This window comes from Calypte anna, chromosome 10 (assembly GCF_003957555.1).
Source record: "Calypte anna isolate BGI_N300 chromosome 10, bCalAnn1_v1.p, whole genome shotgun sequence".
NCBI classification, from domain to species: domain Eukaryota; kingdom Metazoa; phylum Chordata; class Aves; order Apodiformes; family Trochilidae; genus Calypte; species Calypte anna.
The window spans coordinates 5888372-5901757 of NC_044256.1; the positions used below are offsets into that span (position 1 = coordinate 5888372).

At 34.7% G+C, this 13386-nt stretch overlaps 1 protein-coding gene across 4 annotated transcripts in view; it reads left to right on the forward strand.

Annotated features, from left to right (window-relative positions):
• FAM189A1 (family with sequence similarity 189 member A1) overlaps nt 1–13386 on the forward strand; it is a 97705-nt gene that overhangs the window by 35877 nt on the left and 48442 nt on the right. For all 4 annotated transcript variants that reach the window (XM_030457175.1, XM_030457172.1, XM_030457173.1 and 1 more), the window contains exon 3: nt 13234–13344. In XM_030457175.1, the coding sequence (XP_030313035.1) occupies nt 13234–13344 (111 nt within the window). The remainder of the gene's footprint in view (nt 1–13233; nt 13345–13386) is intronic.

Consider the following 13386-nt stretch of genomic DNA (forward strand, 5'->3'; position numbering starts at 1 on the left):
AAATGATCTAGGTGACTATAATAGTTTTTTCTGTACTATAAGTCTTAGAGAGCCATAATATTACGTGTAAAAGTATGCAAACATGTACTGCCCCTTCCTTGACATTGTTACAATTCTGCATCTCATTTTAAAAGGGTTAATATATGGTTTAGCAATTTAACTGTTAGAAGTAATAAATTATAACAGTGGACAGTGTGAAATTAAAGATGGCTAAAAATAGTGAGCACTGCTATCTATTAGATATGCTTAATACTGTACTGTGGCTTGGATTAAAAGCTTTTAATGAAATACATTGTAATTTTAGTAATTTGTTTATTTGTTTTAAAAATTAACACTGAACTCACAAAAGTGCTTAGTTGGTCACTATTGTTCAAGATAGACAGACTGTAGGTCTGCATTTATCTTGCAGATAACTTGTCTAAAAATGCACTGCAGAGAAATATTTTGAACCAATTGTCTGTGTGGCAAAAAAGCATGTATCAAAATTGTAGCTGTTTTTCTTTGCAAAATAATTTTCAGCTGTATTATGTATTCTGCTGTAAGTGCTGTAAGATTCATGTAGTTACTTAATAATCAAAAGTAATTTATGCTTTTTATGTGCATGATAATAGAGTTTCAATTAACCTATTAACAGAAAGCAATATTAGATTCAAATCTATCTTACTGAAAATGCGGAATTACTCAAAGTATATATTAGCAGGTAAATGTTGTCTTGGAAAAAAAAATTTTATGTAACATAGTAACATTTGTAACACAATTGCCTCTAAAGATAGATAGTCGTCCCCCCCCAAAAAAATGTAATGAAACGTGTGAAATGGAAATACCTGCCTTAACAAGTGTAATTAGAACTTCAGGTATATCTTTCAGTATTATGAACTAAAGCAGTAATGTTGGAGCTTCTTACACTTTTTTTTTCCTTCCCTTTCCATAATTCAGTTTTTATAGTTATGAAAAAAAGGACAGGTACAATCACAGTTTGTATTGATCTACTATTTGGTGTTTTTACCAACAGATGAACTCTATATTATGTAGAAAGCTGCCTAATGACAAGATAAATGTGCCCAAAGTGAAGCACATTAGTCAAACTATTGAGTGCCAGTGAAAAAGGTAATTGTCAGGTTTCTGGACTCAAATACAAAAAATGCCTCAACACTGAAGAGCAAGCTTTGACTTCAGATGTTGTTTGCCTGTGTGTGATTAAGCTGTGCAATAGTCAGTGCTGATAGTTTTACAGTGCCTGTATAATTGTCTCTTTCCTTGTTTAATTGTAAGTATTTTTCAGCAAATGGAACCCACGTTTACAGGATGAGTGTTCTGATTAAGCAATTAATACTATATAACTTTGTAACTTCATAGCACGAAGTACCATCAGCATGCTAATAATCATATATCTTTGGTTTGCTTCTATAAAACACATGGAAAATACCTATTGTCAGTCTTTTCTATTTAGCCTAATTCATAGTGCTATAAGGAACTATATAATCAATTAAAATAAACGTCTTCTTTTGCAGTGTGTTACAAAATCAGGAACTGGAAAAAGTGGTAACAAAAAGAAAGTGTTATCACATAAAGCCATGAATAAAGTTTTATAAAATTAAACTGTACACAATCTGTTGTGTTCTGAAAACTAGTGATAGTTTGATAATACTGTAAAGTGCCAATTTCTTTCTTGCTTTGGATTTGTGACTGAGACAGGGTTGATAACACACCAGTGGTATTGGTCGTTTGAGTGTTACTTGCACAGTGTCAAGGCTTTCTCTTTTTCCCCTATCTGCATCACTTGCTTTGTTTTTTATTTCTTGTTTCCTTCACTTATTAAACTATCTTTATCTTGACTCCCAAGTTTTTTTTTTATTTGGCTCTTCCAATTCTGGTCGTGCCCTACTGCAAGGGGGTGTGAGTGCTTAGCTGCTAGCCAGGGTCAGCCCCTCATCCTACTGATTCTGGTTTGCTCATCACTGTATTCCTGCAATTTTTTTTCACTGATGAGGTCTTGTCTGTGCAAGTTTTTAGTTTCTGCAGTCAATAAGAAAGTTGAAGAATAAATAAACACTAATACTAACTCATCAATCATTAACTTCTGACTTTATCTTGATTAGAAATGTGTTATGTAGTATTGGTATAGAAATGAGTGGGTGGTTGCATGGCTTAACACCTTGGAACCAAAGTCACAACTGAGAATAGCTGTGTATTCCAAGATATTAGCATGACTGCTGTCTATTCAATAGAAGATTGACAAATGTGAACACACTAAGGAAATTTGGCTGTGTTGTTAATGTATAGAAGTCTGATTTCACTTAAAAGCTCTTATGCTAAAGTGACTTTGCATAGCTTAGTTATTTAAAGGAATCACCAGATTCAGTTTATCTGAATTTCATTGATAGCCATCAGTTGCTTGTTGACAAAATCCTTTATATACATAAAGAATTAGTGTCTGTTATCAAATCACTATTTACACTTACAAGATTAGATAGATACCTGGGCAAAGGAGATCTTTAAATTGTTTATGAATTTATTTTAAACAGTATTTTCTGTATTTTCCATTAGTTTTCTCATTAAGCTTTCTATATGTTTAGTGTCCAAATCTCAGAGAATTTATGGTGCTTTGGAGAAATCTTTCAACAGTCTTTTCTTTGGAAACTAAATGCTGGCACTGCTTAAGATGAAAATGCCATGTTATATTAGCAATTTGTTTCCTCATGGTTTCTGGAAGTCTCTGAAAATTTGTTGAGAGCTTGTGTAGCTCCTGAGGTGGAATTACCTTGTACAAAACTTTAAACTATGCAGTAGTTTCTTTTTCTGTTACAGTATATGGTAACTGTAAGTCTCTTTGTGCTAAGGAGATTGAGATTCTGAATTGAGTAGAAAGCTTCTGTGTTGCCATATGGCATTTGGGTGATCCCAGAAAAATGTTTTTACATTTCTAACTGAAAGCTTTTTACAATAAGCTGATAGTTTTAATATTTTTTTCAAGGTACAGTGGCATATTTTTTTATGTCTGTGAATGTCAGTGAACACAACGTTTAATGTGAACACATCACATCACTTAATAATAAGTGATGTTGATTACTCAGAATAGCTATGTAAAAGCTATTTTTTCATATTTCCTATCAAATCGTCATTCCAGATAAAGTTCCATGCTACAGTGAACATGCAAATCTGTGCATATCTTCAGTAACTAGCCTGGGTCTAAAGGCTCAAAAATCTGGTCTCTACATTTGGTCTTCAGGATTTTTTCTGGTTTCTTTCTTTTGTCTTAAATGGAAGAAGACACTGTTCTCAGTGCATTATCCTTCCAAATGAACCGTTAAACCATTACTTCATGCTTTTTTTTTTTTTTTTAAGCAGATAGGATATTTACTACTTAAGAAAAATAAAAGAGGAGTCATCCTAAATAGCAGTAGTTCAACCTACTCATCAGGTGCAAGGTCTCAGATTGGACATGTGGTAAGAATGAGTCAAATACTAAAGGGCCTTTGTTAAAATTTTTTTGCAAATGGAGGAATTTTCTTCCTAGAAGTCCTGTGAAAAGCTTGAACTCTTTAAATACACTTACAGACCCATACTTGATGTACAAAGCAACTTACTAAAAATTTTAAAATAAATATATTCACATATACACTTGCCTCACAAGGTGCATGGCTATGTAAAATTGGTCCAAATGTTTCCTCACTTATCTCCTGTCACTAGATAGGAGATAAATTGGGTTTGCTGAATATAGCAAACCCAACCAGACTCTAGGAAAACAGATGATGCATAAAACATAGAAATACCTTTGAGGAAGTTTCTCATGTACTTCTAAGTGGTCTGTGGTATGACATGTTTCTGGCCGTGCTACCTAAGCTCAGGTCCTAGAGTAGCTTCAGTGATGTACTTTTAAATTCTGGTAACAGAATTCACAGCTTCAGGTAAGATGTGATTGAAATTTTTTAATTTAAAAGTTGTTGGTTTGTTTTATTTTTCATCCATGCAGTGATCTTGTTTTGGCAGCTGGAGTAAATAGATAATCTATGCAGTGGAGAGGTAATGTTAGCATAAATGAATCAAAACTTTAAAAGAAGTTAAAAAATACACTTTGGAGAATGGCAGAATCTAAAGGTGTGTCACACAAGCTTTGATACTTGTGTGATTCTGAGGTGAGATGCAGAATATCACTCTGATTTAACATGTTCCTTGATCACTGCTGTGTCGTGTGCGTTCTTTGAACTTGCTGATCAAAATGTTCTCTAGGAACCCTGCTATTAGACAACCAACCTTGTTTGAGAGAGCATTAATTTAAAGATTAACAAAATGCTGGGTAAAAAACCCTACATCTTGTGTACAAGAGTGCAGATTTTCTGATAAATTGTGGTGTGGTTGAATGCTGAGTATTTCTTGTTTTTGAAAAGAAACTTGGAAAGCTGTAGTTTTTTCTACTTGCAAACCAAAGCCAAAGCTGGTTCATAAAGTAGCTCTTCTAATATAAGACTGTAAATTTTTCTCAGAGCTGGTGGGGACTGCACTGTGAACCTAGGCATTAAAAACAAGAGCAGAAAGTTTTTCTTTCTCTTTTCTAGAAGCATGACCTCTAGATGAACTAGCACATAACTGTGCTAGTGAACTGAAAGTATGCTAATAAGAAATCATACCAACTGTATAGGAAACAAACAGGTTTAGTGGTTAGTACTGTGGGATGTTTTTCCAGTGTATGAACTGCTGATTTGTGCTATGAATTGGTGCCTGATGTTGGGCTGAGCTGGGGATCTGGAAAGTGTGGTCTTTAGAGTCTGTAAGTAGAGTGTGTAAACAGATTGCATTCATGTCCCAAATTGCTTTTTGCATGCAACTTTACAGTAACATTTACATATTCAACAGTGTGCTGTCACACCTCTTGCTGGGTTTTTGTTTGTTTGTTTGTATTTTATTTTCCTAAGGCTGCCAGTTCCCTTTCTCCTTCTCTAGTATAGGGAAAGAACTAACAGGAAAATCTGCCCCTGATGCCATTTTATTAGAATTTACCTGACAGAAGAGGAAGAAGCCAGAAAATGGAGAAGGAAGTGAAAAATGAAGCATCTATTTAGAATGAACATTTCCTGTCCCTTTTACAGCTTAAAACTTCTTAGAGCTTTTTATTGTCTTGGTCTGTCTGCATCTCCGTGCTACCCTGGCCCAGCTGCCACCAGCTACCACCCATGTCAGGATCCAGACTCCTCTGTTGAGCATTCATCTGCTAATTAGTTATCCCCGGTGGCAAAATTTCGAAGACCAAAAGCAGCTTTTCCTAAGAACAGACACGGCCTGCTGGGGCATAACACTTGCCCCTTCCTAAACAAGCACATCTTAATTACCCTTAAACAGACCCTTCTGCTCCCCATCTGCTCCCTTTGCTCTGTGTTGCCATGGCAGCAGTTAATGCTTGCACAGTACCATGCAGCATGAAACTGTCACAGTTCCAGTATCATTGCTGCTGCTTATAATAAAGAGTATGGTGTGGTTGCTACATTTGCCCTTTCTTCAGACCATCAGTAATTCCCCTGTTGTCACACACTTTCTAAATATGTTTGCTAATGGTCCTTCCATCTCATGTGCTCCTTGGGAATTGCAGGCTGCATCCCATCTGGTCCTGGTGTTTTTGGCAGCCTTTTCACTGACTAGTTTCTTCAGCTTTTTCTTGGTGTGAGTCTGGTTTCCTTCAGCATTTCTTCTTTCTCCTTAGTCAAGTGTAATCTTGGTTACTGACATCTGCCTCACTTCCTAAAAAAGCACTGAGGAAAAGAAATTCTTTTCGTTTAGTGATGTCTCTATTTGTCTTTCAGTAAAATATTTAGTAATGAACTATAGTTTTGGTCTTGGGTAATTTTTTCATGTTATGGATATTGAAGTCCCTTTCCAGCTCTTAATTTTACCATGTTTTACCATAAAGCCATGAGGAATGAAAGAATTACCTACACTTCAACCCTGTAAGTTTGTTCTAACCTTATTTTTTAGTCACAACTGTAGCTAAGTACATTTCACAAGATCCATAAGAAACATTTAACCATACCAGCACTAGAAAATTTGGGGCATTTCAAAGGCTAAATACAAAAATAGACATGTTAAAAATCTGAAGTCACTTATTTTATGAAATTATACTTTAATAAAAAGGAACAGGCCTAAGTGTTAATGTGTTTTTTTTTTATAAAACATTTCAGATGTACAGCAAAAGCACATTGTTTACTTCTTGAGTGGTACTTCATGAAAGTTAAGACAGAGAAGTCAAATGGAGAAAACCTCTGAGGGGAAGCAAGCCCCTAATTCTCAAAGTAGATTGAACATTGAATTTAAGATACCTTAAATTTATTATTGCTTTATTATTACTATTAATTAATATTATTACTATTAATTCATTGTGGTAAGTACAAACATGTACTTGTATTTTTGGGCATGTGAATGATAGTGACCAAAAAAAAGATTTTACAAGAGCAAATGTGTTCATGCTATAGAGAAAAGGAGTTCCTGACAGTTAGTAGGAAATGTAAAATGTTTGAGGGACTCAGAAGGAGAAGACTTATTAAAATCTGTAGAGAGAGAGAGCGTAGGGGGGTTCTGGTTGGTTGTTTTGGTATATTTTTAAACAAGTAAGGTTAATAATTTGATGCTGAGTATTCAAAAAGAAAGTTGTTTCAATTCCAGCTGTAGAGCTTTCTAAAGCCAGTAAAAAGTAGTAAGACAATTTGTTGTGTTTTACCAGTTGTGTGGAGATGATGAGAAATATCACAATTTATTTCTCTGTTTTCAGATTACAAAAAAGAAATATCATTACTTTGGGCCCTAATAGTTGATGTAAAATTGTCCAAAGTCAAAAGAAGCCAGGTGTGAGGTTTGAGAGTGACAGAGTAAATATGTTTTAAAACTGTAAATACATACATTAAACAAAATATCTGCAAACCCAACTACTTGTCTTATCTTTTTCACATTTCTAATAGTTAATGACACTTCTGCCTTGTAGAGTGCCACAATGAAAGTGATTGTATACAACATAATCTAGAAGCAAAAACTGTGGTGATTCATTTCCTACAGAATTTCTCCAGACTGAAGCTTCTTTTGAACACTGTTTATATGCAGTGTATAAGGCATAATCACAATAGATTTTAAATTGACAATTTAAAATTACTTAGCAGGCTTACCCAGATCACAGATTGAGAAAAATTATGGTTATGGTTCAACATTGTTTTTTTTTTCTCATATACTGCAGTATTTAGTTGAGTTTGCAAAAATCTTTGGGTAGAAAAGCTGCAGAGGTCTAGAGTGAAGCAAACAGAAATAGACTCCATTCAGTTGGGTGCTGAAAATGGTCCTGTTCTGTTGATATAATTTAGCGGTCAGGGCTTCTGACCTTGCTTACCTGACAGAAGCCTTTCTTAATGATGAAAGTAAAAGCATTCCGCTGTGTAAGCTTCCAGAGAGACCACATAATTATGCATTAATAAGAATAATTGCACGTAAGTAGTTAATGGCCATCATTGTTTTGGGAAAGACAGATGCAAAATATCTGTGTATCTGAACTTTATAAAATGCCTGTCTCTAATTATGCCACTGCCAGGAAGGGCTGCTTGTGTAGCCTTTTGGTGCCTGTCCTTGTCAGCAGGACAAAATGAGCTTTTATTTCCTGGGGGTATTCTGCTGCAGATGTCATGGAAGGTTAATTTATATGGAGTAGCATTTCACTGACATGTCCATGGAGATGAAGATGAATCCTTCCAGCAATGCGACACTCACAAAAAGTAATATATTGTGTGTATGAAGGGGACTGTATTAATGCATTTGCTATGGAGTTATAAAATCAGTCATATAAATTGGCTTTCAAGTTGTTAGACTACTCACACATTTAAAAAAAATAATACTAATTTCTAATTAGTGATTTAGCTGGCTGTTTCTTTTAAAGGAACGGTAGGGAGATGATAGAATCAGCAGAGCAACTCATCAAATTATCTGTTTGGACTAGGCAGTTCATTTTCATATGGGACTGAAAGTTATCCAGTGTTTCATTCTTAAATTACAGCTCAAGTATTCCATGATCTGCAAGATTCTGAAGAGTAGCTTTTGTTTACATTCAGGGGGAAAATGCTTTCATTACCAAGCTTTCTAGGATTACTCTTTGTTGCTTTTAACGCACTTCAGAAAGGTATAGACATTGGAAGTCTATTTAGAAAAGTCTATTAGAATTGAAATAGCAGAAAATTGTTGGCTGCTGCAGTTAGCTAGTTTTGACAACTTTGTGCTTAATGTTTCTGAGCTGAGAGAAAAAGGGCTTTATTACTAAATGAGACCCCTAGTACACTTCTCCCCCAAATAAAAATAAACTGTAAATTGATACTACTGTAATACAGCGTTATAGAAATAACCACATACTGTTTTATGTTAAATATGACAATGCCAAGTTCACTTCTGTGTTACAGTCCTTGAGCCTGATAACACAGGAGGAACTAGTCTGTGTGGCCATCAGAATTTTAATCTATGCAAATTGCCTTAATCAGGAAGGTATTGAATGGAATATTCCCATTATGAGATATTGGAGGAGATTTATTTGGGTATAAATAGATCTTTCCCTTTGTCAGTCACTCTGTCCTCCTGTAGACAGCCTGGAGAGCATTACAAAATCACTACATTTATTACTGTCGTTGTTATTTACTACACAATAATACAGGAGGAAACGAAACTACTACTTCATTGTTCTTTGAGATGCAAATCCTATTAGAAATACACAGTGCCCTGTGCTCTTCTCAACAGCTTTCACATAATTATTCTGGGGATATGGCTTGCTGATTCTTGGTAAAAGAATCTTGGATTGCTAGTCTGATAATGAATGAAACAGTGTACAAGAGAGGTGTGACTTTTTTTCTTCTTGTAAATTAAAATCAGTAGCATTATAAACTTGTGTAACATAATTTTTGAAGTTCTAGATAGGCTTTTCCACAAAAGTTTTTTTATACAAAATACAGAAATTAAGATAGAACCAAGCATTTACTAATTATCTAAATTACAAGATCTGTTTGAAGGAAAAAAAGTTAATAGGAGTGTAACATGGTCAGTAAACTCATGTATACAGAGTTTTATTTTAGAATTTTTCAACTGAAATATTTAGCTTTGAAATTAGAATTAGTTCCACGTATTTTAATAAAATAATTTAATATAATATTTATACCAAGATTTCAGCATTCTTAAAAAGTTATAATCTCATTAGACCTTGTCAAAAGACCTTTAGCTGGACAAAAAATGTAATTTAATTTAATAATGACTGGAATTGAACAGTGATTTTTATTTTAGGATAAACCAGTATGACTTACAATTCTTAACATAAAAGCATTAAAATCTTCAGCCTGTGCCATACAGCAGGGAATTTTTTCCACCTGTTTATTATTGAACACTACTTTAGACCTAGAGAACATTTTTGTTCAAGCATCTATTTTAATTCAGGGAAAAGGACATGGAATGCTGAATAAGCAGATCTTGAATGCCATTTCTTTTTATTATCAGTCTCTTCCTGGCAAGCATTGAGAAATTATTTTTAAGTGGTGTAATTGAATCATGAAATAAAGCTATATCAATTAAGAGGCAAATAATAGGAAGGTAAATTTTGTTGTTTCATGTGGGCTTGCAAACCATTTGTTGGCAATGTTAGTTTGATTGCCATTTCTGTGTAACAAGTTTTTTAATTGGGCTCATTTTAAAATTATGTGTGAGGTATCTATTCTATAATGTGTAATTAAATGAATTTTGAGCAGGCAGTATTTAAGTGTATTCATTTGGAACTCCATGAAAGATTTGTGAATACCATAAACAATTATATCTGATCTATTGAAATATAAATATAAAAAATCATTCAGATGAAAAATAATCGTAGTAACAATTGACATTATTGTAATAACAGCAACAGTGTAATTAATATTAGTTTCTTTATTGAGAAGTAATCCTGTATTCTTAGGATTATATGTTGATAAATATTGGAGTTTCTGCAAAGCTTTTGATTGGATTATTGGAAGAGAATGTGTGTGTGTGTGTATATAATATTTATATATACGCCATTATCTGTTACTCAGTATAACAGATCTTAAAATGGCATCATACATTTTATTATTAGGGGGGTGATTATTTAAGGGAATAGGCAAGAAAAGATGTTAGTCTGAATTAAGGTAAGGTGTGAATGTCCAGTGCTTCAGCTACTTGTGCAAGTTTCCCGTGAGTGTACTATTAGCCATAAGATGTTATTTATCCTTTGGTGAAATGAGGTGAGCTGCATTGTGGAGAAAGAATAAGCATGTGTGTTAATTGTGGAGAAGCTGACTAGACAGAAAAGTCAGCAATCCTTATACTAAATGCACCATCTGCTTGGTCCAACAGATGGGTTGTTTCTGTACCCCAGATAGTCTTGCACTAACAGTAGTGGCACAATCAATGATTTCATAGCTTCTTAGTTCTTGGTGCTCATGAATTCTCAGTTTTACTTCTGCATGTCTTTCTGCACGTCTGTCAGGGAAATTATAGATTCTGTAGAATATATTATGATAAATGTTACTATGGATAGACAATGTAAGCCAAAGCTTTGTGAGCAAAATGCCATGCTGCAAGTTTTTAACCTACTTATGCAGTATATTACAGAGTACATTAGCCACTGGCTATTCTTGCTTCTTCACAAATCATAATTGTGTGTATTAAAATGCATATTTTTAAAACCAAAATAAATATATGCATACATATTTAATGTGGTTAGAAAAAGTCGATAGTATCTAATGTCAAACTACAGTGTCTCAGAAAGCTTGTGAAATTTGAAAAAAAGGGATGACTTTATCACCTTTCAGAGAGCTACAGGACAGGAATCAACAGGAAAGAATACATATGCATGATATTACAAGTACAGAGGATTGCCAGGTTTTCCAAAGCAAGCCTAACATGTCAATTCCTGATCTTTATGAAAGTACGGTACATAGTAGTGCTGAGCATAGAAGGTAACGTTAGCTAGGTGTTAGTGTCTTGACTATCAAACCACTGAAAACCTTTAGGGGAAGTAGTGATTAAAATGCTAGCAATGAAAAGAAAATCCTGTTTTGTATCTATCTCCAAAATTGAAGTGTGAGGAATTAAATAAAAACTTCCTTTAACAAATATGGTTTCATCAGGCACAATGTTTACATAAATTTTGGAAGACCAAATAGGACTTCTGGAGGAGCACAGAAGAGTTGTGGATGCCCAGTCCCTGGCAGTGTTCAAGGCCAGGTTGGATGGGCCTTGGAGCAACCTGCTCTAGTGGAAGGTGTCCCAGCAGGGGGGTTGGAACTAGGTAATCTTTGATCTTTTCCAGCCCAAGCCATTCTATGATTCTATGACCTTAACTACTTTGCATATAGAGACTTCTTCCTCTTTGTAGTAGTAAGCCATTCTTCAAACCATATTTAATGTGTACTTTTCCTTTTTAATGGGCTCCTGATTTATTCATATGCAGTATTTAATATTGCTTTACACATATGCCTATTTTCTTTCATATAGCAGCCATAAAGGTGCATGCTACCCCTTGGTGCCAGGCACTGAAATGTGGGGATGCTACAAATTTGATACAATTGCTTACAGCTAGAGTTTTCAGTGAATTAGCTTTTGTGCAGGTTTTTTTGATGCAAGGTTGTGTTGTATTTTGACATTCAGTTCAAAGTGAAAGGGCAAACTACTTCTGGAGAAGATGGCTTACTCTGGAATAACATATTCATCCTTGGAACTTTTTATTCAAACACCTTAAGGGGCTTTGTGACAGAAAAGTGTGATACGTGTGCTTTAGTCAGCAAATGGGTGTTTGCCCATATGAAGCAGTACAGTGAGAGTCAACACATTGCCAAAAACTTCCGAGGCTTGCTGAGCGCAAGCTCTCAAAGCTCAACCTGCAGAAATCTCAAGGAGCTCTAGATTTATATAATCTTGTGCAAAAGCTCTTTATACTTTTTGCAAATAGTTAATACAGTCAGATGCATGAAGATGCTTACATAGTTACATCTCATAAGTTTTCACTGTACATCTCTGGAAGAGGCATTGTTTGTTTTGTGTTTAGCCAATGACTGCAGCAGATTTACTGGCACTCGACATGAAGTCTAAACCCACAGTGCTGAGTTCAAGAGTCCAGTTCTCTGCCATCTGAGCTTAGCCAGGCTGGGCCCACTCAGGACAGCAGAGTGAAGTGCCCTGTCTTGATGAATGATGTTCTTCTCCACTAAGAAAACACAATGCAGGAGCACCAGCAGCACAGGGAGAGATGATGAACAAGTGAACTCCAACCTTTTTTTTTTTTTCTTCAATTGAAAAAAAAAACTTTTGGATTTTAAGTTGCCAAAAATATTTATACCATATGAATTGACAAGAGATAATACCTGGTGAGAACAGTGACTGGAAATAATGTAAACTATGGGAGTGCATAGGAAAAAAAGATGCAACAGAATTTCCTGCTAATTTCAGATAATTAAATCAGAGTGTGACTGTTATATGGTAACATGAACATTGAGTATTTAAGGTGGCCACATATTGAGCACAGGTTTATTCTTGGCCTTTTGCTGCTTGTGTCTTTCTGTTTCCTTGACTATTGAGAACTCCATCTTCTCACATTGGTCTAGGGTTTTTTTATGCTTAAAGAAATAAAAATATGGTTAACTTGATGCGATTAAGTTAATGATTGTTTTAAGATATTTTGAGAAGAAAGGAGTAACAAACATAATGTTTAGTTGTTGTGGAGGATGACGCTTAAATTGTAGTTATTGTTTAAATATATATATATACAGTTTTTAATTCACCTTTTTCCCCCCAACTTTTACAAAGTCATTGTACAAGATAGAGAAATACTTTTCCTCTTTAAGAAACCCATATCTATATCAAAAGGGATTTGAATTTTTTCAAGACTACTTTTGACTATAGAAATACCTTTTTCAAATTTTGCAAGTGAATGCTTATTCACAAAACATTAAATTTTCAGTATGTGAGATAAAAGTGGGAGATAAATGGATAATTATGAAAGGGCTGGAAAAAAACAGGTGACAGTCAAGTATAGCTTTGTTTTAGCTTTCTCCTGCAGTTTGACACTCAGGATGTTTCATATTAAATAATTATTTTCTTTAAAATGTATGAAATGTTACCATTGCTGTAATTGTGTGACAAGCTGGAAGTTCTTGCACGTCTAAATGCTATTTTTTTTCGTTTGCCTCTTGCAGTGAATAATAATAGGCTCTTTGCTTTTTTTTCCAGATAACCTTTTTCATGCTGTTGTCTGCAGTGTGTGTAATGTTGAACTTGGCTGGTTCCATTCTCTCTTGTCAGAATGCTCAGCTGGTAAAGTCCCTGGAAGGATGTCAGTTGGTGAGTAATGTAAAACAAGTCTGTTATACAGGGTGATGGGTT